This window comes from Neomonachus schauinslandi, chromosome 10 (assembly GCF_002201575.2).
Source record: "Neomonachus schauinslandi chromosome 10, ASM220157v2, whole genome shotgun sequence".
Lineage (NCBI taxonomy): Eukaryota > Metazoa > Chordata > Mammalia > Carnivora > Phocidae > Neomonachus > Neomonachus schauinslandi.
The window spans coordinates 136,490,319-136,511,758 of record NC_058412.1 but is presented as its reverse complement, the minus strand read 5'-3'; the positions used below and the strand labels follow the sequence as shown (position 1 = coordinate 136,511,758).

Genomic DNA, 21,440 nt, shown 5'->3' with positions numbered 1-21,440 from the left:
TGGAGGCACTGCAGCCTCCAAGGGACCATGGGGTGAGAAACCAGAGGGAGAGGCATGGGCAGCTTCAAGCTCTCCCCCAAACCCCTCCTGGTACAAAGGTGGGTTTTCTGTGACTTGTGGCCAAATGCATTCCTGACACAGACTGGGGAGGGGAAGCAGTGTGTACCATGGTGAGCACTGTGGCTCACGAGCCAGACTGCCTGGGTTTAAATCTTGCCTCCTTTCTATGCCTTCGCTCCCTTATCTCCAAAGTGGGGAAAAGAAAAGTGCTTATCCGGTAGGGCTGTTGCAGCGTTAAAGAAGGGAATCCGAAGGGAGGTCTTAGAGCAGCGCCTGGCAGGGGTTAGGGATGGTGGGTCAGTGGGTGGGTGGTGGGGGAGGGAAGAAGCTGTCGTTCTGAAAGGCAGTACAGGGGCCCTGCCGATGGAGCTGTTCAGCAGCTTGACCGCGGTCACAGGAATCTACACACGTGGGGAGACTGCACGGAAGCCCACCCACGCACGTCTGCGTGGGCGCACGCTGGGAAACTTGCCGACGTGTGAGTGAGGTCTGTGATTGCACCAGTGTCAACGTCCTGGCGTGATCATGCATGACAGTTCTGCGAGCTGTTCCCACCGGGGGAAACGGGTGAAGATTTGTGGGGTGTCTCTATTATTTCTTACAACTGCATCACGTCTCTATTATTTCTTACAACTGCATGTGATGCACACCTGCTATTTGAGCCTACCTGGTATCCAGCCCCCTTTTCTGAAGCAACGATCTGGTTTTCCTTGGGGGGGGATCCACACCAGCCACAGGGTCAGACCCAATGACTTGGAGGGGTGTAGAACCGGACTCTGTTTGTGCCTGAAAGAGGCTCACTGTCCATGCACTGGCCGTGGGGACTGCCTCAGGATGGGCACAGCACCCAAGCCAGATCACGGGGATCTCCCAGGGCCCCTGCTGGACTCCAGCAAGAAGTGGGACCTCTCCCGGGGCTCATGGTTATGTCTGCAGCTGCTGAGGCGTCTTGTCCGCAGGAAGAGAGAACTTCCCTGAGAATGAGCCAGCACCGAGGAGGGGAGAGTCAGACCGAGGTACGCAAGGCCCTGGCCAGTCCCACTCTAGCCACAGCACCCGAGATTGCTTCTGTCTCTGGACTTGGCAATTATGTGAGCCAATGCATTCCCTTCTCCAGGGGCTCTCAAGGTGGGTTTTGGGGACCCAGAAATCTAACAGCTGAGATCAGAGTAGCGGGCACTCTTGACCCCAAACCACAATGACCATTGCTGCACCAAATAGGACGGGCCACCCTGGGGCTTCCACACCCTCCGAGCCTGTATTATCCAGCAGCACCAAAGAGGATTCCATACCATGGCGGGGCACCGGGGCTGGGGAAAGAATGTGGGGTGAATGTGGGCTCCTCCTGAGACTCCACCCCTGAGTCACTTTGCTAATGTCCCCATATGAACTACCCAAACCTTAAAAGGTTTGAATCTGGGTGAGTCAATGTTTAATACATCTTTCCATTTGTTTTCCTTTAGAATGTACATCTGAAACCTTTCCTTAACCCATCATGCCAGGGAATAATGGCTAATTTCTGGTGATAGGTTTTCCTTACCCTGCAAAGGCACCGAGTGAAACCTTCTATTACGGTGATTAACTGACGCAAGGGAGGACACCCCGGAGACTGTTTCCGAGCCCTGGGCGCTTCTGCCTCCAGGACACCACAGCATGCTTTGTCTGGGGTCAACTCGCCTTGGCCGGGCACGTGAGGGAGCAGCATGGCCCCGCTGCGTCCCGGGCGTTACACAAAGCCGTGGCATCCCTGTTCCCCTCTGAGGGCTGTTCCGGGAGCAGAGACAGACGCGGGGTCCCCCAGGGACCCTGAAAGTCAGTCCACACCTAGTGCAAACAGTCCATGAAAGACACAGGAGTGAACGGGGAAAGAGGACCCGTCTTGGGATCCACACCAGCCTTCCGGTCTTCCAGGCCATGCTCGGCATTCCAAGTGGCCCGGTGGAGCTGGGGCGATGGGGCGATGGGGGGGCGGGGGCTGCTCCGATCTCCAGGCTTAAAAGCTTATCAGGATTTTGAGGAGGAGCCACAACAATTTGCTGCTTTGTTATCCTAAGGAGTAAAGCCAGTTACACATTTGGGAAGACTTTCTCTATTGATTTGTTCTAAAGTAAGACAAGGGAGGTGTGATTTATGATATCCAGGCACCTTTATGGAGTGTGCCGGGTCGTGGGGAGAGAGGCCCGCCATATCTGTGCTAATGAGAAAGCACCCCCAAGCCTGACACCCACGACCCCACCCCCTTGCCTAAGGAGCTGGCCGCTTGGAGCTAATTTGCCCGTCGGCAGCCTGTCCCTGCTCCTTAGGGGCTGTGGGGAGAAGCTGCCCAAGGTGCGGGCAGACATAATGTCACATGCCTTCACTGACACCCGGCTGGCCTGCGTCTCGCGATTCCGAGACAATCAATCAAAAACACAATTCACCTTGCTGAAAAAGCAGCCCCTGGAGACGGAACTATGACAACCTGCTCTGGGCGGGGAAGCGATGATAAATGCTTGGCCTCGCCACCCCACCGTGGGCTGCATGGGATGCGGCTGACCCCTCCGAGCACAGGAAGCGGGAAGCCGGCTGAGCTTCAGGCTCCCGGTGCTCGAGGGTCCGTGTGCCCAGAGCCACAGGCCTTCCCAGGAGCCCGGACGCCCTCCCGGGACGGGATACTCGCCAGGGCCGCCGGGGTGGGGTTGCCCGCTAAGCTACAGACGCCCGGGGACACTTGAAGTTCAGGACAAAAGCAGTACTTCGTCACTGTAGGCGGCTCCTAAATGTTGCCTGGTGCATAAGTATGCATGAAAATAGTTGTTCTGATCCTCCCGTGCCCCTGGGCATCCTGCATTTCAGTGGCTACTCCTGGCGGCCCTGGGGGTGCTCAGCTCAGCTCCACCTGCCCAGCCCCGGCCGGGCAGCTGGCCCAGGGATGCCGCCCGTCCCTGCAGGAGACAGCAGGCAGTGCAGGGCTGCGCTGCTCACCTACAGAGACTGAGTCGGGGAGGGGGGTGGGCTGAGAGGTTCTAGATTTCTACTGCATTCCCAGGTGCTGCTGCCGGTTCCCAGGCCAGGTCTAGCATCGGCTGGGGGTTCTGGCGCCCACACACACCTCCTGGGACCTTCAGGTTTGTCTTTGCTAAAGAGGAGAGGGAAGGGGCCCTTCCCCTGCAGAGACATGCTTAGCAAGGGCCGTGGCACACGATCACGTGGTCAAGGTCATCTATGCCAAACTGAAGTCTGGGGTAAGACTGGCCCTTGGGTCAGCTCAGAGCGGAACTGAGGCCTGCAGGCATGCGGGCTCACCGCTTGGGGCCGCGGGAGTCTGGCCTTCTCGTGGGCTTCCTACGGGGGTTTGGAATAAAATGGAAAGTGTGTTGCGGGAGACCTCGGATGTCGGGTCTTCTCTCTGACCTCGTCTCCTGCCCCAGGACCTCTGCCCGTGCCTTTTCCTTCCCCAGGCTCCCTTCCAACACACCCCCACCCCCCAGACCTTCTCTCCAAGAGGCTCCTTGTCATGCCTCAGCTCTCAACCTCTATGTCACCTCCACAGAGGGGTCCTCCCTGACCTACGGGCGCCTCCACGACTCTCAGCGCCCCTGGGTTCCTTCCGAGCCTTATTATCTGTGCTGTGGCTTTAAGTACTTGCTTTAGCTTGGCTTTTGTCTGCACCCCCCTCTGGACCGAGGAGCCCGTGAAGCAGGGGCCCTGCTCCCGGGGTCCTGTGCGGCCTGCAGTGCGTGCGACATGCACCTGCTAAGTGAGCGCCTCCATGGGGAGGAGGCCCGTGGGGTGGTCACGGCTCCCTGAGCATGGGGCCTCCTCGCCTGCTGACTCCCACTCACTCGGCGCTCCTCAGGGGCCGGGGGCTCACCTGGCTTGGAACCCTCATCCACGGAGCCGTTGTAGACCTGGTTGATGAACTCGGGACGGTTGTCGTTCATGTCGATGACGTAGATATACAGGTCGATGGGGTTCTCCACCTTGTTGCCGTTCATGTCCACTGCGTGTGCTCTGAGCTGGAAAGCAGCATAGACACTGTCAGCCTTGGGGACAGCCCAGGGCAGGTTCCTGCCGGCCCACAGCTCTGGGCTGGCGCTGACGTAAGGGCCTGGGTCCCCCAAGGGACAGTCTTGGCAGGGGGGTGGGCCTGGGACATGCCACGAAGCTCCTCTGAGCCTCGGTGCTCTCCTCTGGAGACACGGGGAAGAGCTGTGAGAGGACCCTTAATTTTTGGATTTTTTTGGGTAAAGATTTTATTTATCCATTTGAGAGAGAGAGAGAGAGAGAGAAAGAGAGAGTGGGGGGGGGGGGAGAAAGAGGGACAAGCAAACTCTCTACTGAGCGCACAGCCTGACGCGGGGCTTGATCCCAGGACCCTGAGGTCATGACCTGAGCTGAAACCATGAGTCGGATGCTTCATCAACTGAGCCACCCAGGCACCCCAATTTTTGGATTTTTCATTCATTCATCAGTTCATCCACTCAACCAGGATCTGTCAAGGGCCTCCATGTACCAGGCACCGGCTGGACCCTAGATTATTGCTCAGTGGTCCAGACAAGGCCCAGCCCTGGGGCTTCTCGTCGAGAAGGGAGACGGACACCAAGAAGGAAGAGAAGGCACATGGAGCGACTGGCTGGGGTTGGGAGGAGGCCAGGCAGGCGTCTCAGAGGAGGTGACGTTTGCGCTGTGGCCTGGTGAATGGGACAGGGAGAGGAATAGGTGTGAGGTCCCAAAGGGGGACATGGAGCAGCGGAGGCCTGGGGGCAGCAGGGGGGCTGGGGAGGGTCATGCAGGACCTGGGATTTGGGGGAGAACAGGTGGAAAGGGGCAGGGTCTCCCCGAGGTCTGTCCACACCAGAGCTGTGACTGTCACACGTCTCTCAGCTGACACCCCATCACCTTGCAAGCTGTTCACATCGGACCTCGAGGTCTTTGCCACAGGACAGCGCCACGCCCAGGGTGCGAGAGGAGCGCGTGCTTGAGGCCTGTGGGGGGAAGTGTCTCCGGGCGGGGGTCCACACGGCCCTCTCCTCCTTGGTGCCCCGCGTCACGGCTGCCCTACCAGCCTCTGGGAAGGAGGAGGCGGTGCTCCTGTCCCAGGGAGGCTCCGGCCAACAGTGTCTACACCAGCCCCGGCGCCTGGTTCGGTCCCCAAGGCCCCGAGTGGAATTTTACCCTTGAAGTGGGGTGTTTGAGGAGAAGCCTCCCAGGGGAAGCCGGCCTGCGATGTTGCAAGGACACACATTAGGCCCGATTCCCGGGGGGCCAGAGGTGACCTCACCCCCGGCACCTCGGCTCCGAGCACCGCGTGGAAGGGCCGGGAAGCACCCCTCGCAGTTTTGGGCCCACCCTGCCCCCCATCCTGCAGCTCAGCTCTTCCAGCGGGTCAAGAAGCCGCTGAGAAAAGGTACTTGGGGGCTACAGTTAAAGGTGACGCTGTTGGCATTGGCAGCGTGGCCTGGCGGGGAGGCCGCCGTCCACCTCTCGGGCTAGGCACGCGCTGTGGGCTTGGCGGGGGCCGTCCTGCCCTGGTGCAGAGACACGGTGGCACCGAGGGAGCTCTGGTCGCCTCCGTGACCTGCCAACCCGAGCCTCGCATGCAAAGGGAGGTTGCCGCCCCTGCGATGCCATGAGCAGGACGTCTGTCCCTTCTCGTCGCGGAAGCGAGACGGGGAAACACGAACGCAGGGGCTTGGTGTCGCGTCCCCGCGGGGACAGGAGCAGGGAGGAACTCGTGCGTGCATGCCCGCCTCCTCTCAGCGGCTCGCTCTGCTTCGTGTCCTAACTGCGGGCCGCTGGCTTCCTCCTGGAGCCTGGACCACGCAGCTCTCCATGTGGGCCCTGGACACACCTGTGCGTGGGTGCTGGAGGCTTCCTGCCGGAGCCCGCGTCGGTGACCGCGTGGGTGACCCGCCTCAGCTTCCACGAGCACCCTTGACACCACTACCGTCCCGATCTTTATTTCACGGATGGGGCAAGGGAGGCGCAGGAGGATTAGGAAATTTGCCCAAGATGAGAGTAGTGGCAGCATTCAGGTCTTATGTATGGAACCCTCCGGAGAACCTTCTAGAGAATCATCCTGCAAAAGCCAACATGACAATTCTTCATTTCATGCATTTGAACACTGACGTGTTGGTGGTCTCCGAGCGACCCGTGTCCACAGTTCTTCAGCTTGCTCTCAGGTGGGAGACGTGGTCAAAGGTGCCGGAGGATGTGGGGTGTGGATCCCCAGATGTGGATGCAATGGGGGGTCGCCCCGTGATTGGGCTACATTTTAGACACGGGGGGAAATGTCTGGGTGGGACGAGGCGGCCTCGTGGCGCTAAAATCACGGTGCTGCCTTGGCTGGTGGCTGCACGGGAGTCAGAAGCTGACGCTGAGGGCAGATTCAGGGCATAGCTGCTGGAGAAAGTGGAGGGGGCCACGTGCCGAGGAATGCGGGTGTCTTAAGGGGGTGAGAGGGGCCCTGGCTGACAGTCAGCGGGGAAAGGGGGATCTGGATCCGTCACAACCTGGATGAGCAGGAAGCAGACGCCTCCAGGTATGCATCACCTTGATTTCCACTTTGTGAGACCCTAAGGCAGAGCCCACCAGACTTCTGACCTACAGAACACGAGCCCGGAAATGGGTGTCATTTTAAGCCGCTGAGTTTGTGCCTGCTTGTTACGTGGCAGAGGGAGCTGACACACTTGCAAGCTGCCCCCGAAGGCTCTGGTGTGTGTCCTGCGAGGTGACAGTCCTGAGAGGGGCTCATGCCTTAGTCTCACAAGGAGTGTGAGGACTGCCCAGAGCGGCTTCCCAACCCCAGGGAGGACGGGAGAGTTCCCGAGGGCTTCACCACGCTGGGACAGAGAGTCGCAAGATGGAACATGAGGTTTCAATCTGGAATTCGGCATATGGACTTGACCTCTCCCCCGATCTGGGTCCCGTCATCTCCCACCGACTTGTCACCTTGTGGGGTCTAGGGTGGGCCTGCTGGAGGCGGCAGCCAGGGGTGGCCCCGGGAGACATTCCTCACTTCTGAGATGGGGCCCGAGGAGGTTGAGGTGGGTACCCCCCTGGAGCACATTTCCTGGTTCACGAGAGCAAGCAGGAAACACTTAATACATGGTGGCATGGTTGGATTTCTCATCTCCCAAGATGGAACCTCAGGACGTGGCGGGAGACAGAAGGGAACGTGTGCCAAGTGTCTGGAGGTGAGCAGGTCCATGGAGGCCCAGACACGGAGCCGAGTGTGCAGGGACAGGTGGACGGTTCCCCTCCTCCCCACCCCGCCCCCCTGGCCAAGTTCTCTGCTTCCTCTCTGGCCGGCTTGGGTGAGGAGGGGCTGTGGCCTGCAGGCGTCCTTGCAGAGGACCAGAGGCCTCCCCACCAGGCCCAGCATGCCACCCTGATCCCCAGGGACTGCCAGCCCGTGACCCCCGGCTTTTCTGAGGGGGCCTGTCGCAGAGCCATCTAGCTTCGGACGCCACGTGTCTCCTGGGCAGAGTCTGGTGCTGAGCGAGGCTTTGGGGTCACAATGGGCGAAAAGAACAAGCGGAAATGGAGGTGTGCGTGAGAGGTGCATGGGGGCCTAGGTTGTTCTTCAGGACGCTAGTCACTGCCTTGGCACTTGGTGGATCGACCATCCTGCCCTTGGAGCAACGGGGGCGGGCAGGCGACGCACTCCCTGGAGCGGCCATCGGCGTTCAGACGCCCCCTTGTGTCCTCGTCCTCTGGGCTGAGCCGTCTCGGCGGGCCATGGCAGCAGCAGCTCGGGCGGGCGGCAGGAGGGCAGGGCTGGACTCTTGCGGGGGAACCGGGAATTCCAGTGCTGACTTTGGTGTGAAATGCCGAGGAGAAACAGTTACCCAGAAACACCAAAAGCAGGTCTCCTTTTGAGCTCAAGGTTTCCCAAGTAATTAAAATAAAATGAAAGGGAGCGCCTTCCCACTGGGTGTGGGTTCTCTCAGGGGTGGATCTGCAGTCAGCAGGCGCTGGGGCTGCGTCCTCCGAAGCAGGCTTGGCTGACAGCCCACCTGCACTGCCCGTCCTCGAAGGGGGCCAGTTTCACGGCCTGAGACCGCACAGCCTGCAGGCCCGACGCATAGGAGGGCCCGTGTGTGGTTAAATGCTCTGCTGTCACTGACTTGAAATCCCTGGTCCAGATGAGGGGCCCCCACTTCATTCTGCACGGGGCCCTGTACTCTGTAGCCGTCCCGACATCAGGAGCTGAGCGGGCCTGGCCCGGGGCAGCCCCTTCCCACCAGGCTCACCAGGGCCGTGGCACGCCGAGCCGCAGGCTCTGCAGGGCAGCCCGGCCCAGGGTTTACGACAAAGGCTTTCGTTTGGTCTGGAAGGGCCATAAGAAACAGCCAGAGAAGACACCGGTGCTGGGGACAGCAGGGGTCGCTGGAGCCCCGAGGAAGGCAGGAGAGGTGCCCCGCCGAGAGCTCCTCCCTCCCCAAACCGCTGAAGCAACCGTGTGACATTCCAGCGGACACCAGAGCCGCCTGGGGCCAGCCCCACTGTCTGGCCTCCTGGAGAGAGGCGTGGGGGCTCCTTGGGCCCAGGAGGAGGGGCGACCGTGATAATTAAAGAGGACTCTGTCTAATCTTGAAGAGGTGAACATGAGCATCAGCAAGTGGCCTCTCTGTGGGGCCATTTGGAGACAAAGCCTCCAATGTCAGAGGAGGCTCTCAAGGTCTTCGGCCAATCAGGGTCAAAGACTGCAGGGAGAGGGACCCCTGGCCAGGTGGGCAATGCAGCGAGCCAGCAGCTGCCCCCCTTCCTTCTGTTCTCACTCGCTGGAAACATTTGCTCGTCCCCAACCACTGGCTGAGCATCCCTTTAGACTCCGGGGCACAAATGCCTGGAACAAGACATTCTAGGAGGGGCATGTGCCTCTGGGAGGGTAGACAGACCACAGGGGAGGGAGGGAGAGAGAAGGGCAGGGAGCAGGGGTAGTGCGTCCCCAGGGTCTGGCCCCTGGTAAGTGTTTGGTGTGGGAACGACCACGCCTTATTTCACCAGTGCCTCAGAGGAGGTCCCCGAGAGCCCCTTCCAGGGGGGAAGGCACCCCTGAAATTGTCTGCCTGGAAGCCAGAGGCAAAGTGTGCCTGAGTGTCAGCGGCTGCCCGCTGCCGGGGTTTCAATGTCTGCGTGCTTTCCTCCACATTCCCTAGCCCCGTAAATAAAATCATCAGTCTGGCTCAGAAAAGATACGATGATTTTCCTTTAGATACTCAGGCATCCAAGGGAAGCTCTTTTTTGAACCAGCTAACAAAACAGTCTATTTCCCTTATATTTCCTTCTCTCTGACCCTGGCCCCCACTGTCTGAGAGGCAGTCAGGATGCCAGCCACATGCCCATTTCCAATGGCGTCTCTAGGGCAGGACGCAGAGGTGTTTCAGTAACTACACCCACTCTTCTCAAGGCCTGTGGTCTGGCTGCTGAAGAATCTGGGGACACAGCTTTCCTTAAGGGCTTCAGGCCAAGAGGTTTTGATGCCTCTTAATCCCAGTGTAAGCTCCCCCAGAGTGAGGCCACGTTTACTCATGTTATCACTTCAGGCCTACTGCCAACCACAGGGCCTGACACATACTAGATCCTTGAGAAATATCCCCTGGATGGGTGGATTGATGGATGGGTGGGTGGGTGGGTGGGTGGGTGGGTAGATTCATAGATGGAATGGATGAATGGAGGGATGGATGGATGGACAGACGGACAGATGGATGGAGGGATGGATGGAAGAATGGATGGATAGATGAGTAGATGGATGCATAGATGGATGGAAGAATGGATGGATGAAGGAAAGAATGGATGGAGGAATTGATGGATGGATGGATGGATAGATGGATGTATGGATGTGAGATGAAGTGGGATACACAAGAGGTAAGAGTCTGAAAGTATGAGCCACATTCCCCTTCTAAAGGTAGGAACCCAAGGCCCGAGGTACTCACGTGGTAGGAGGCTCGCTCCTCCCGATCCATGGGCCGAGTGACATACATCCGTCCAGACATGGAGTCGATGCTGAAGACCTCCATGGGGGGTTGGTCGGCGCCCACGCCCGTGATGCTGTACCGGATGGGGATGTCGTTGTCTTTGTCAGACCGGATCTGGAAGAAGGAGCAAGAGGAGAGGCATGTCAGCCTGCCGTGGGGAGCAGGGGCCATGCTCCCTAAATGTACACTCACCCCGCCCCGGATTTCCCTGCACTTGGCCATCTTGAGGTACTTTGGGACCACTTTGGGAACCGGAAGGGCAGTCAGCAGTCAGGGAGTTACGGAGTGCCACCAACTACACGTCCAGTGGCCCAGCAGGTAACGGGGAAAGATAAGACACGATATTCCAAGTTAAAGTCTCCGCAGGGAGCGTGGGACACATGGTAGAGACTCCAGCACCACTGGGAAGACTGGAAACAATGGTGGAAAATGGCTGCAGCCCTGACGCAAACACGCCTAACGTCCGCCATCAAACGGGGGAAAGATGGAGGAAGGACAACAGAGCAGCCGCCCCAGAGTCCAGAGGGAAGAGAGGTTGGGAGCTGGCCCATTTACACCCCCTAAGTTTTCACCCGTGTCCCATCTTCTTGCTCCTTTGACGGAAGCACCAGGGGACAGGATCCGGTCCCTGAGGGGCAGGAAAGCCCCACGACCAGCCCAGAGACACAGATTTGACACTGAAGCCTGTCGTCAAGAAGGCTACAGCACTATGTACACACAGAAGTATTTTCACAGAGAAGCTGGATGTTGTTGAAAAACAACTTAATATCGTTTCTCTGGCTCCCAACTCCCGAGGAAGTTAGTGAGGTCTGATTGAGGAAGAGCCGAGATAAGCGCACAGTTCTGTGTTCTCCAGGGGACAGGGGACCAGATGATGGGGTAAGAACGTTAGTCTTTGGGAGACAAAAAGGACAACAGTAGAATTAAAAGTAAGACGTACAGTATGGTGACAGATGGTGATTGCACTCCTTTTGGCAAGCATTTCATAATGTAAATAACTGTCGAGTCGCCCGACATTCAGGTGTGTGTTGTACACCTGAGATTAATGTAATACTGTATGTGAACTATACTTCAATAGAAAAATTTAAAAGTAGGAAGCATGTCTTCCATTTAGAGGCAGCAAAAGCTCTTGTAATGATAAGGGGCACCTGATGGGAACGGGGTCACCAACTGCAAGGTAACTGACTTCTCCGAGCTGTGGGAAAATAAACCACAGAGACTGAAAAGGTATGATGGAAAAGGTCAAACTAACAGACTGGAATTCAATTTTGAATACGGTTGACTCTTGGACATGGGTTTGACCTGTGACGGTCCGTTTGTACATGGATGTTTATCGATAAATGCGGTATAGGATCGTAACAATATTTTCTCCTCCTTATGATTTGCTTAACAGCACTGTCTTTCCTCTAGCTGACTTTGTTGTAAGCACAGAGTCTGTAATACACATAACATCAAAATATGTGCTCATCACCTGTTTATCTTGTGCATAAGGCTTCTGGCTGACAGTGGGCTGTTAGCAGTTAGGTGTTTGGGGAGTCAGAAGTTAACATGCAGATTTCTGGCTGTGCCGGGGACGGTGCCCTGACAACCCTGCATCGTTCAGGGGTCAACCGCACACCTTTACAAAATACAGCTTTTTTTTTTTTTTTTTGGAAATCAAGTGGCGGGGCTGTACAACATTTTATAACGTAATGGACCACAGTGAAAGCCTCTGGCTCCACAGAGCAGAGTTGGACCGGGCGTTTTATTACAAGACTGCAGTTAAAACTGAATGAAGAAACCCCTGAGCTCATGGACACGGAGGACAGACGGTGCTCACCGGAGCTGGGGTGCAGTGGGGGGCAAGGTGAGTGAAGGTGACACCGGGGCACACTTCCCTGTCTGGAGTAAGTGAGTCACAAAACGAGACAGAGAGCACGGTGACCACAGCTCATGGGACTCTGCTGCATCTTTGCATGTCCCCAGAGTTCTCATCACAAGAAAGTCTTTTGCACCCATGCACGGTGACAGAGGTTGAGTAGACATCGTGGGTGATGGCTTGGAAATGTACCCCCCTGCCCCTTCCACATACCCTTCCCCTCCCCCATACCTCTCCACATAACCCTACCTGACCCTAGCCCCTCCCCTCCAGTACCCCTCCCTCATTCCCATACCCCTCTACCTCTCCCTCCACAATCCCCACTCCCATCCCCCTCCCCCTCCACATACCCTCCCCCACCTACATACTTCTCCCCCACCTGAATACCCCTCTGCCACCATTAACCCCTCTCCCTCCAAATACCCCTCCCTCATTCCCATACCCCTCCCCTACTCCTTCCATATACCCCTTCCCCAACCCCACTCTTCTCCCCCACATATCCCTCCCCACCCCACTCCTTCCTCTCCAGTACCCTCCCCCGCCCTGCCCGCCAACGATCTGTGAGGACCATCTTTGTTCCCGTCTCCCACCTCCTGGCTTCCCTGGCTCTGCCCCAAGCAGCACACACCCAGCGGGGTTTCAGGCAAGGCCACTGAAAGAATGGCCAGGGCCGGGGCTGGGGACACATGTCACTCTGTGCTGTCCCCTTGGGCCGTGGACGCGCTGAAGCCCCCCTTGCCTCCTGCAGGTGATGACACGCTGGGTCCTGCGCCTGCCACGCTCGCCCTCTGCCTGCTCGCTCTCTAACAGCGCTGGGCGGCCCAGGACAGGAGTCCACCCTGTCTTCGCCGCCCGTCCCTCTGCTGTCCAGCGAGTAGCGTCCGTCACACAGAACAGCCGAGTCTGAGCAGCCCAGCGCTGCAGCCGCGTCCGGGGAGACCCCCTGCAGGAGGAGGACAGGTGTTCTTCCCGGCCGCTGGGCTCCAGCCCCAGGGGTCGGCTCACAGGAAGGCAGCTCTTTGTGGCCCAGAGCCACCTCTTCTCCCCCACGGGAGGGGGTTGGTGCCAAGGTGTGGTCGCCGGGGACACGGGGTGGTGGTGACTAGTCTGGGCCCCAGAGAGGAAACCCCCCTCCTGCCACCTGCGCCTGAGCTCTTGCTCTGGGTGTGGGGGACCGGTTACAGCAGATCAGGCCCTGTTGTGGAGACAGGGAACCGCGTGATTAATGGAAAACACTCAAGGCTAGCTGCCTGCGAAGCCCCAGTCTGCCTTCTGGGCGCCAGGAAAGTTCTAGAAAGGTCGGTGAGTTCTGCACTCGAGTACACAGCAGGTCCCAAACTAGCGGCTGAGCTGCGCTGGATTGAGGAGGTCCTTGGGTTGGAGCCGGGCGGCCCTCCGGAGGCGGGGGCTGTCACTCGGCCCACCCGCCCAGCCCACTTCTGCGTTCTTTGGGCCAGACTGCCCATCCTTCGCGGGGAAATTTAATTATAAAAACACTGAAAAGAACCCACCACATATTTAAAGAGGTTTTATTTTTTGCAAAGGAATCTCATTACATTTTGACCACCAAGTTGCCTTTGCTTAATTCCCTGGGTACTGCTCTGCGTGTGCGTCTGGGGCTCTGCACTGGCTTGGGATGCTCTGAGCTCCCCCACAGTTTACCACATTAAGAAGAAATACTGTACAAATGAATTCACCAGATCAGGGGAGAGCAGTTTCCCCTTGATTTGTGTCTAGAAAATGAGAAAAACATCACAGCAGCATACGAAAGGGCCATGAATAAAGAACACAGACAGGCATTTCCATCACCCACCTCAATTTTATGATGCCACGGAGAATTATGCTCTTTTGCATTTGTTATTAAAGGACAGAACAGATGGTAAGAGGTTAGTTTAAAGTGACGTCTACATTAAAGTAACTTATGGTGCTGGGCGATTGTGTTCACCCGGGGACTTCTGCTTGGAAGGCCAGCTCTCGTCCTTAAGAAAGGCTGGATGAAGTGAAGGATTCTGGCAGAATCTTCCCCAAGGAGGAGATATTTGCCTAATCTCAAATGAACTTGAAACTGGAGAAAAGTCACCATGTGTGGTTTTGAATTGCAAACACCTTGGAGGTTTATTCCCAAAGCATCGAAAGGGAGAGAATCACATCCAGATTCCGGCGGAGAAAGCCCCTTGCCAGGATACCAAGACACCCCACCAACCAGAGAGGACCCTTGGCTTCAGGCTGCGCCTCCCCACGTGGCCCCAGCCCCCTGCACCTGGGGGGCCCGCAGCACTTCAACAACACCTTCCCTCGCTGTGGGCCAGGTCCCATGCCGAATGGACACTGCCCTGCCCTCACATGGCTCGTGGGCCAGTGGAATCAGAGACTCCTAAAAACGTGACGCCCTCTTAATCCACAAATAAAAAGTGTGATAAAGATTGTTGGAGAAGGAATAGGGTCTGAGAGGCTCCAGGGGAAGAACTTAGAGGCAAGGTTCACATTGAATGTGTGGTCTTGTCCACTGCCTTGTACAGTTATTGGACACACACACCGTGCACACACACGTACAAACAGGCATGCATGTGTGCACACACAGAAAACATGCATGTGTGCACACACACGCACATGCACACACAAACACGCAGCATGCTTGCACACACATGCACACACAGAAAACACACATGCATGCTTGCACACAAACACGCAGCGTGCACACACACAGAAAACACTCTAGCATGCATGCACACATGCACATGCACACAAACACACATGCATGCTTGCACACAAACACGCAGCGTGCGTGCACACACATGCACATGCACACAAACACGCAGCGTGCATGCACACGTGCACACACACACACACACGTGCGGCTGGATCCCTCTTCCCTTTTGCACTCGGCGTCCTGGAAGGCGCCGGCTCTGGGTCCTCAGGGCTTTGCCTGGCCGCTATGTGGCTTCCCCGGGACTCCTGCCCTCACATTTCAAAGCTGTTTCCAAGTCCTTAGGATCAAGCTCTTCCGTGAGGATGTAAGTCTTCAGTGAAGTGTTCAGCTCTTTCTCCTCGTTTGGGATTAAACCTGGAGACTTTCCCAGGGAAACAGATTGCACGCCCTCGTTTTCGTTACCTGTTGGGACTTCTGAGTTGCAGTGGTCCCCACTTCTCCAACCCCTCAGAAGCACTGAGTCATGAGCCCGTCTGGCCCCAGACTGTGCACAAAGCAGGCAGGGGACTGACGCTTGGCCGTGGTTGCAGCTAGCAAAGAGACTAGCCGAGAGAGGCAACTGTCTTTTAAAACTTGACTCCCACCAGAGCCCAGATGTGAGAGAAGGATTTCACTAGACCCATCTGTAGCTCCCATGTGGCTGCAGCGGGGCCCCAGCTCTGACTGCTGGGGCTTCTTGGTTTTCACACCGACAGAAAATCAGGGCCACCTCAGGCTTTATGTGTCGGCTGTCCTGTCTGCCTCGCGTGAACGCTCGCCTTCCTCCCTCCCTCCCTCCCTCCCTCCCTCCCTTCCTGGGTGAGCACTAAGGACGGTCAGCACTCTTCTCTGGGCCCAAGGAACACGAACAGGGCGGCTCTGTTTGCCAGGATGGCATGTGCAGGCCTGGCACCGTGCACGCAGTGGGTGCTCAGTAAACAATGGATGGACGAATGAAACCAGGACATACGGCCTGGGGGCAGGGTGCAGGCAGCTCAAGAAGCAGATGGCCAGGGTCACTTCCAGATGCCCAAGGGAAGCCTCAGGCCATGGTGAGTGGGCGGCAAGAAGGGCTTCCTAGAGAAACAAGGCTTCTCTGAGCCCCATAGGATGAGGAAGCAAGCATGCAGAAAGATGTGGGGAGCGAGCCCGAGGGGGCATCAGGCAGGGGCAGGTGGGCAGCGCAAGGATCCTGGGGTGGGAGAGAGAAGGTCCACCTGGGGGCCTCACTGGCTGCTGGACGAGGGAGGAAGGAAATGAACAGAGAAACAAGACGGGGGAGGTGAGTCAGGGAATGGAGCAAGGTCTGGTCACCCCTCACCTCCCCCAGAGTGGAGCCCAGAGCAGAAGCGGGGGGTCTGCTGCTACCTATCCTGCCCTTGCGGAGACCTCGGAGCGCCTGGGGGGCGGTGGGAGGAGTCAGAATAGGGGTGTGGTGTCTTCTGCCTTCTGTGGCCTCTGGAAGGACCCGTGAGGCTGGGGGAGGGGCTGGTACGCAGGGCCACCAGCATGGTGGGATGTGGCTGGCAACGGGCTGGCCCGTCCTCAATCCACTCTTGACTGTGTTCATCTTTGCCCAGATCAGGGCTTCCTCCTCCATGTCCTCATGCCTCAAACGCCTCCACTGTTGGCTCTGCAGGAATCTCTCCCCCCCCATCCCAGAACTCCTTAAAAGATCACGAAAGAGGAATCTCAGAACGTTCAGCCCCACCCGACCACCTTTTCCAGTCCATTCTGCATATGGGGGCGCCGAGGACCAGAGAAGGAAAGGGGTGGGACAAGGTTCCACAAGTAATTGGGAACCAAGAGTGGAGTCATCTGCCTTCCTAAGGAGCCTCTAAACACAGCCAGGGAGTCCGAGGACGCGGGGCCCACTGCGGAGTCAGACCGGGGACGGCCCAGGAGGTCTCTGTGACCCCCAGAGGGATGCTCCTGGCTGCCACCGTCCCTTGGGGTGCAGAGACTGTGGAAGCACCAGGTTAGAAAAAGTCACCAGGACTCGGAGGTCTGGGCCGAGAGCTTCACTTCAGCTGCTTGTGAAAGCGATTATGAAATTATAACCAACGACTGTGTGTGTCCCTTCCAGCTCGCTGCAAAGTTTAATGAGAGACCTTTGCCATGGTGCTGGGGAAGAAGCGGGGTTTGGCGATGATCAAACTGTTCTCGTCAAATTAACGGGACAAACTTGGGCCGCGGGCGAGTGAGGGTTCTTACTTTACCCTGCCTCTACCTTGACTCCCGAACATCATGGCACGAGGCTCAAAGATGTTTGCGTTTCTTGCATTTTTTCAAGTATTTTCCATGTGTGATAAAATCCAGCCTTCAATTATTTTCAATTAGGTTCTTGTAATGAACAGAAAAACCCAGAATGTGATAGGAAAAGGCATTTCTTGTGTAACATTGACACTATTACATAATACCATTCACAATTACTTTGAGTTCTACAAATCATGAAAAAATCCTCAAAGTCATATGAATACTAATGAAAGCCATGAATATGTTCTTACAAAATTTGCCTGGTGGGGAAGAGTGAATTAGATGATTCTCAAAAATGCCCTTCAGGTTGCACCAAATTAACAAAGACAGGTAGCTACTTAATTTGTGGTGTGGGATTATAGAAGGTACTGCTGTGGGCCAGGGAATGATGTAGTGTCCACTCTTGCTTCTTCTGGTAACAGAGGCCTGATTTCCTTTGGCGGATCATCGTTCCCCATCGTGAGTGGTCTTGGGGAGATGGTCAACATGCTCTGCCCTCCCCCCCAGCCAACAGGCAGGCCCACGGGCCAAGCGGGCCAATCAGCTTCTCTTTCTCAAATGTGGATCTTTTTATTTTTTTTAAAGAATTTTAAAAAATTTATTTATTTGAGAGAGAGTGAGCGAGCGAGCACAAGTGCGAGCCGGTGGGGAGGGGCAGAGGGAGAGGGAGGGAGAGAATCTTAAGTAGGCTCCACGCTGAGCACGGAGCCTGAAGCAGGGCTCGAAACCACGACTCTGCGATCGTGACCTGAGCTGAAACCAAGAGTTGAATGCCTAACAGACTGAGTCACCCAGGCGCTCAAACGTGGATCTTCAAACAAGAGAGTCGGGGTGGGAAATCTGGCTGGTGCCCCTCCATTACCACAGTGCCATCTCCCTGCCAAGACCCAGAGCCTTGGGGTCACCTGGTTGGCCTGCCTTCCCTTCCAGTCCAGTCCTTAGCAGCCCGGGATCCTCCTGGCATGTTCTTTCTGCTTTCAGTAGCTGGAGTGTTCCCCGTTGTCCTAGGTCAAACCTCTGCCTGACCCCAGTGCTGTCTGCAGAGCCCTCACTCAGTACTGGGTAGGTAAGTGCTAAGCAGGGGTGAGGTCACTGGGCTGCTCAGGTATCAGCCTCATCCTGCGGGGGGAGGTGGGTGAGGCCCTGGGGTGTGATCTGCAGTGGAGGAAGTCCAGCCTTGGGGCAAGGAGGCTGGTTTCTGCGGGCCAGCCCAGGGCGAGCGGGGCAAGGGGGGCCCTCCCAGGCATCTCCCAGTGTCCAGCTGTGGAGTGTTAGCAAAAGCCCAGCACGGGAGTGGACGGTGCGCTGGCCCACTGGGATCCTAGCCATACCATACCTGCTTAATTGTCTTCACGGCCCTTGTCGTGACCAGCCTTTTGTTGTTGACAGCCTTCTTTCTGTCCCCCACTCGACTGTACGCTCAGGAGAGAGGGTCATCCAGTGACCCCCCCAGCACTCGCCTCGAGCGATGCTCAGTCAACAGCAGGTGCCTGGACAGCCTCCTGGAAGGACCAGCAGCTCTGAGCAGGGTGGTCTGGGCCAGGTCCGGGGCTTCCCGGATGCCGCTCGACCCTGAGCGCCAACAAGGGCTATCGTCTGCACAGAAGCAGAGTGGAGAGACTCTCCCTTCCCGGGATTCAAGCTAGGAATGGCCTCGTCTGTCGGGGAGCCCAAGACGTAAAGCCGAGTCCACGGGTGAGACAGGTTCTTCTCAGGGCTTTCTGCCTCAGTCTGATCAAGTCAGGGATTGAGGGAACGGATGACGTGACAGGAGGACTTGGGGGCTCGGTGTTCCCTCAGATTTGTTGTCCACACCTTGCTGCTTATCATTCGGGTCTTCCGGATGCAGAGCCGAGGGTCTGGGCAAGGACTCTGCTTCGTGAGTATTTCCTGTGTGTTCCCTGCCTGTCTCTGGGAGGCCCTGCCCACACAGTCTCTGTTTCGATACAACAGGATGCGTCTGCCATTGTCGTGTGCTGGCCCTGGGCGGGGGATAAGGGATGACGCCAGACAGGATCCAGTCCTGGGGAACGTGGGGACACAGAGGCCATGGCATCCAGGCCCTGGGCGGGAGCCCTGAGGAGCAGGTCCCAGCAGTGGGATGGAGGCCAGCCCCCAGCCCCGCAAAGGAGAGAGGAACGGTGGGGGTGTGCTGTGAGCAGGCATCTGGGGACTGCGAGGGGGGATGAGGCTGGATGCTGGCTGAGATGCGGCAACAAGGCAGCCACCAGCCCTGGTGTGTCTGTGAGGTCCACCCCCGCCCGCCTTGCTTCCTATGGACCAGTGGGGAGGACCTCCCCTGGCGCAGTGATTGGTGTGGGGAAGGGCATGTCACCCAAGCCGGGCCAACGGGAGGGATTCCTGCTGGCATGAGAGTCTCCTCCTTATTCTGCTTATCCTATTCTTCTGGGAAGGGCTCCACAGGGACACAGGACCGGGGCCCTGCCCTCCTCTCCAGCTCTCCACCTTGATCAAGTCATCTGCCCTCTTGTTTTCTTGTCCTCGTCTGGAAATAGGATTCTGATGCTAGTCTTGCAGAGTGGTTGTCAAGAGCGTATGAGAGACGGCAGTTGAAGATCTGTATGACTTCTGACCACTATGCAGTACGGAGGGCTGAGTACTCTGTGTAGTCAGTACCAAGGGCTGAGCACTGTGCTTAGTCAGTACCAAGTACTGTGTTTATTCAGCGATGAGGATTAAGTACTGCGCTTCCTCAGTACTGAAGGCTGAGTGCTATGATTATTCAGTATCTTATATGGTGCTTAGTCAGTACCCAGGAGAGAGTAATGTGCTTTGTCATACTGACGGTGGACTACTGTGCTTATGTAGTACTAAGTACTGTGTTCAGTCAGTACCGAGTGAGTACTATGCTTAGTCAGTAATGAGTACTGTGCTTAGTAATGAGGGCTAAGTACTGTGCTTTCTTAATACTGAGTACTGTGCTTAGTCAGTATAGAGTACTGTGTTTAGTCAGTAATAAATACTGTTCGGCCAGTGCTGAGGGATGAGTATTGAGCTTTTTCAATAAATGATAGCTGAGTACTGTGCTTTGTGAACTGAGGGCTGAATACTGACTTTGTGCAGGCTGAGTACTGAGCCTTGCTGAGTTTATGCATTGCCAGTAGGGGACTGAACACTTTGCTTTGTCATAAATCTGGGCTGAGTATTAGACTTCACTGATAAGGATGCCTGGGTGTTTTAATGTCTCCTCTGGAGAGCCCAGCATTCTAGCAGACACGCAGGGAGTGCTCAGCTCTGCAAACTGGAGGCGGGCGACTGAAACAACCAAGGGACAGGAGGACACGGAAATACCAGATGAGGCTGAGGTTCTGGGCCACAGTGAAGGGGATTCAACCTGCTTCCTCGCTACCATAGTGTATTAGAACCTGTCCATTGCCCAGTGTCAGAAATCCCACTCTAACTGGCTCAAGCAGAGAGGCAACGTACTGACTCTTGCCTGGGAGTGGTGTGGGTTTCAGGCACAGCTGGATCATGGCTCAACTGATGCTCCCAGTGCATACACACACTCACAGGTTCTCCCCTTTTGTGGTCCCTCCCACTTCCGTGGTCCCTCCCACTTCCATGGTCACACGCTATCAGCCGAGCCACCCAGCATTCGCAGGGACAGACTGACAGGAATATCAGCAGCCACAGTCTATGCCGCAGAAGCAGGGGCATGGACATGTAATCATAGTAACAATAGCTGATGCTTCTTCCGTAACGAGGACACTGGTGCCTGGCGTCACCGAAGACCCTTTACCTGCAGAGACTCATTTACTCACCGCTAAAACTCTACAAGCCCTGCCAAGACCTTCCCCCATTACAGACGAGGAAGCTGAGGCACAGACAAGTGAAGTCACTTGCCCAAGACCACCTGGTTCATAAGCACCTGAGCTGAGTCCAAAGCCAGGTGTCCTCCCCGGAGCCTGGGTGCTGGTGCTCTGCGCGGTCTGTCTCGGCAGGGGAGAAGCCTCTTCCCCAACGGCTCCCTCCAATCCTGCATCCAGCAGCCACGGCTGGAGATTGGGACAGGAGGACTTGCCAGGCTTGGGGATGGCCGCAGAAACCAGCCACTCCATCTGTGTGCCCGAGAGTGGGCAAGGAGGTCCCTGCAGTGATGTCGAGGTGGGAGGAGGAGAAGGTTGCCAGGTGTGTTCCAGAAACTCCCGCCCAGGCTGGTGGCTCCCAGGCTGGCCCTGCATGTCCGGTGCTGCATCTCAGTGACCATGTGGAAGCCACCAGCCCCCCAGCCTTTGTGGGGTGATGGCAAATGCCTGAGGGGCCGGAGGATTCAGAATGGGTGGCACTGCATGGCAGCGACACCTTGCTCCCATTACTGGTGGATTCCAACTGTCACTGTGGTGCAGTAAAGGGATGATTCTCCATAGTTCTTGCTTTGCTCCTGGAACCTAGAGAGGGGCCACGCTGGGGAGCAGGGAAGGGGTGCCAGGTGAGCTGGGGTACCGAGGGGGGTAGAGGTGCAGGGTGGGCTGGGGTCCCAAGGAGTAACGGAAGGTGGAGGATGCAGGGTGGGCTGAGGTCCCGAGGAGGAAGGGAAGGTGGGGGATGCAGGGTGGGCTGGGGTCCCGAGGAGGAAGGGAAGGTGGGGGAT

The 21,440-nt window shown here is 56.8% G+C and overlaps 1 protein-coding gene across 2 annotated transcripts in view; it reads right to left on the bottom strand.

Annotated features, from left to right (window-relative positions):
• Positions 1 to 21,440, bottom strand: part of CDH4 (cadherin 4) — a 542,859-nt gene that overhangs the window by 53,430 nt on the left and 467,989 nt on the right. For both annotated transcript variants that reach the window (XM_044918535.1, XM_044918536.1), the window contains 2 exons: positions 9,984 to 10,139; positions 3,914 to 4,058 (listed from right to left, as the gene is read on the bottom strand). In XM_044918535.1, the coding sequence (XP_044774470.1) occupies positions 3,914 to 4,058; positions 9,984 to 10,139 (301 nt within the window). The remainder of the gene's footprint in view (positions 1 to 3,913; positions 4,059 to 9,983; positions 10,140 to 21,440) is intronic.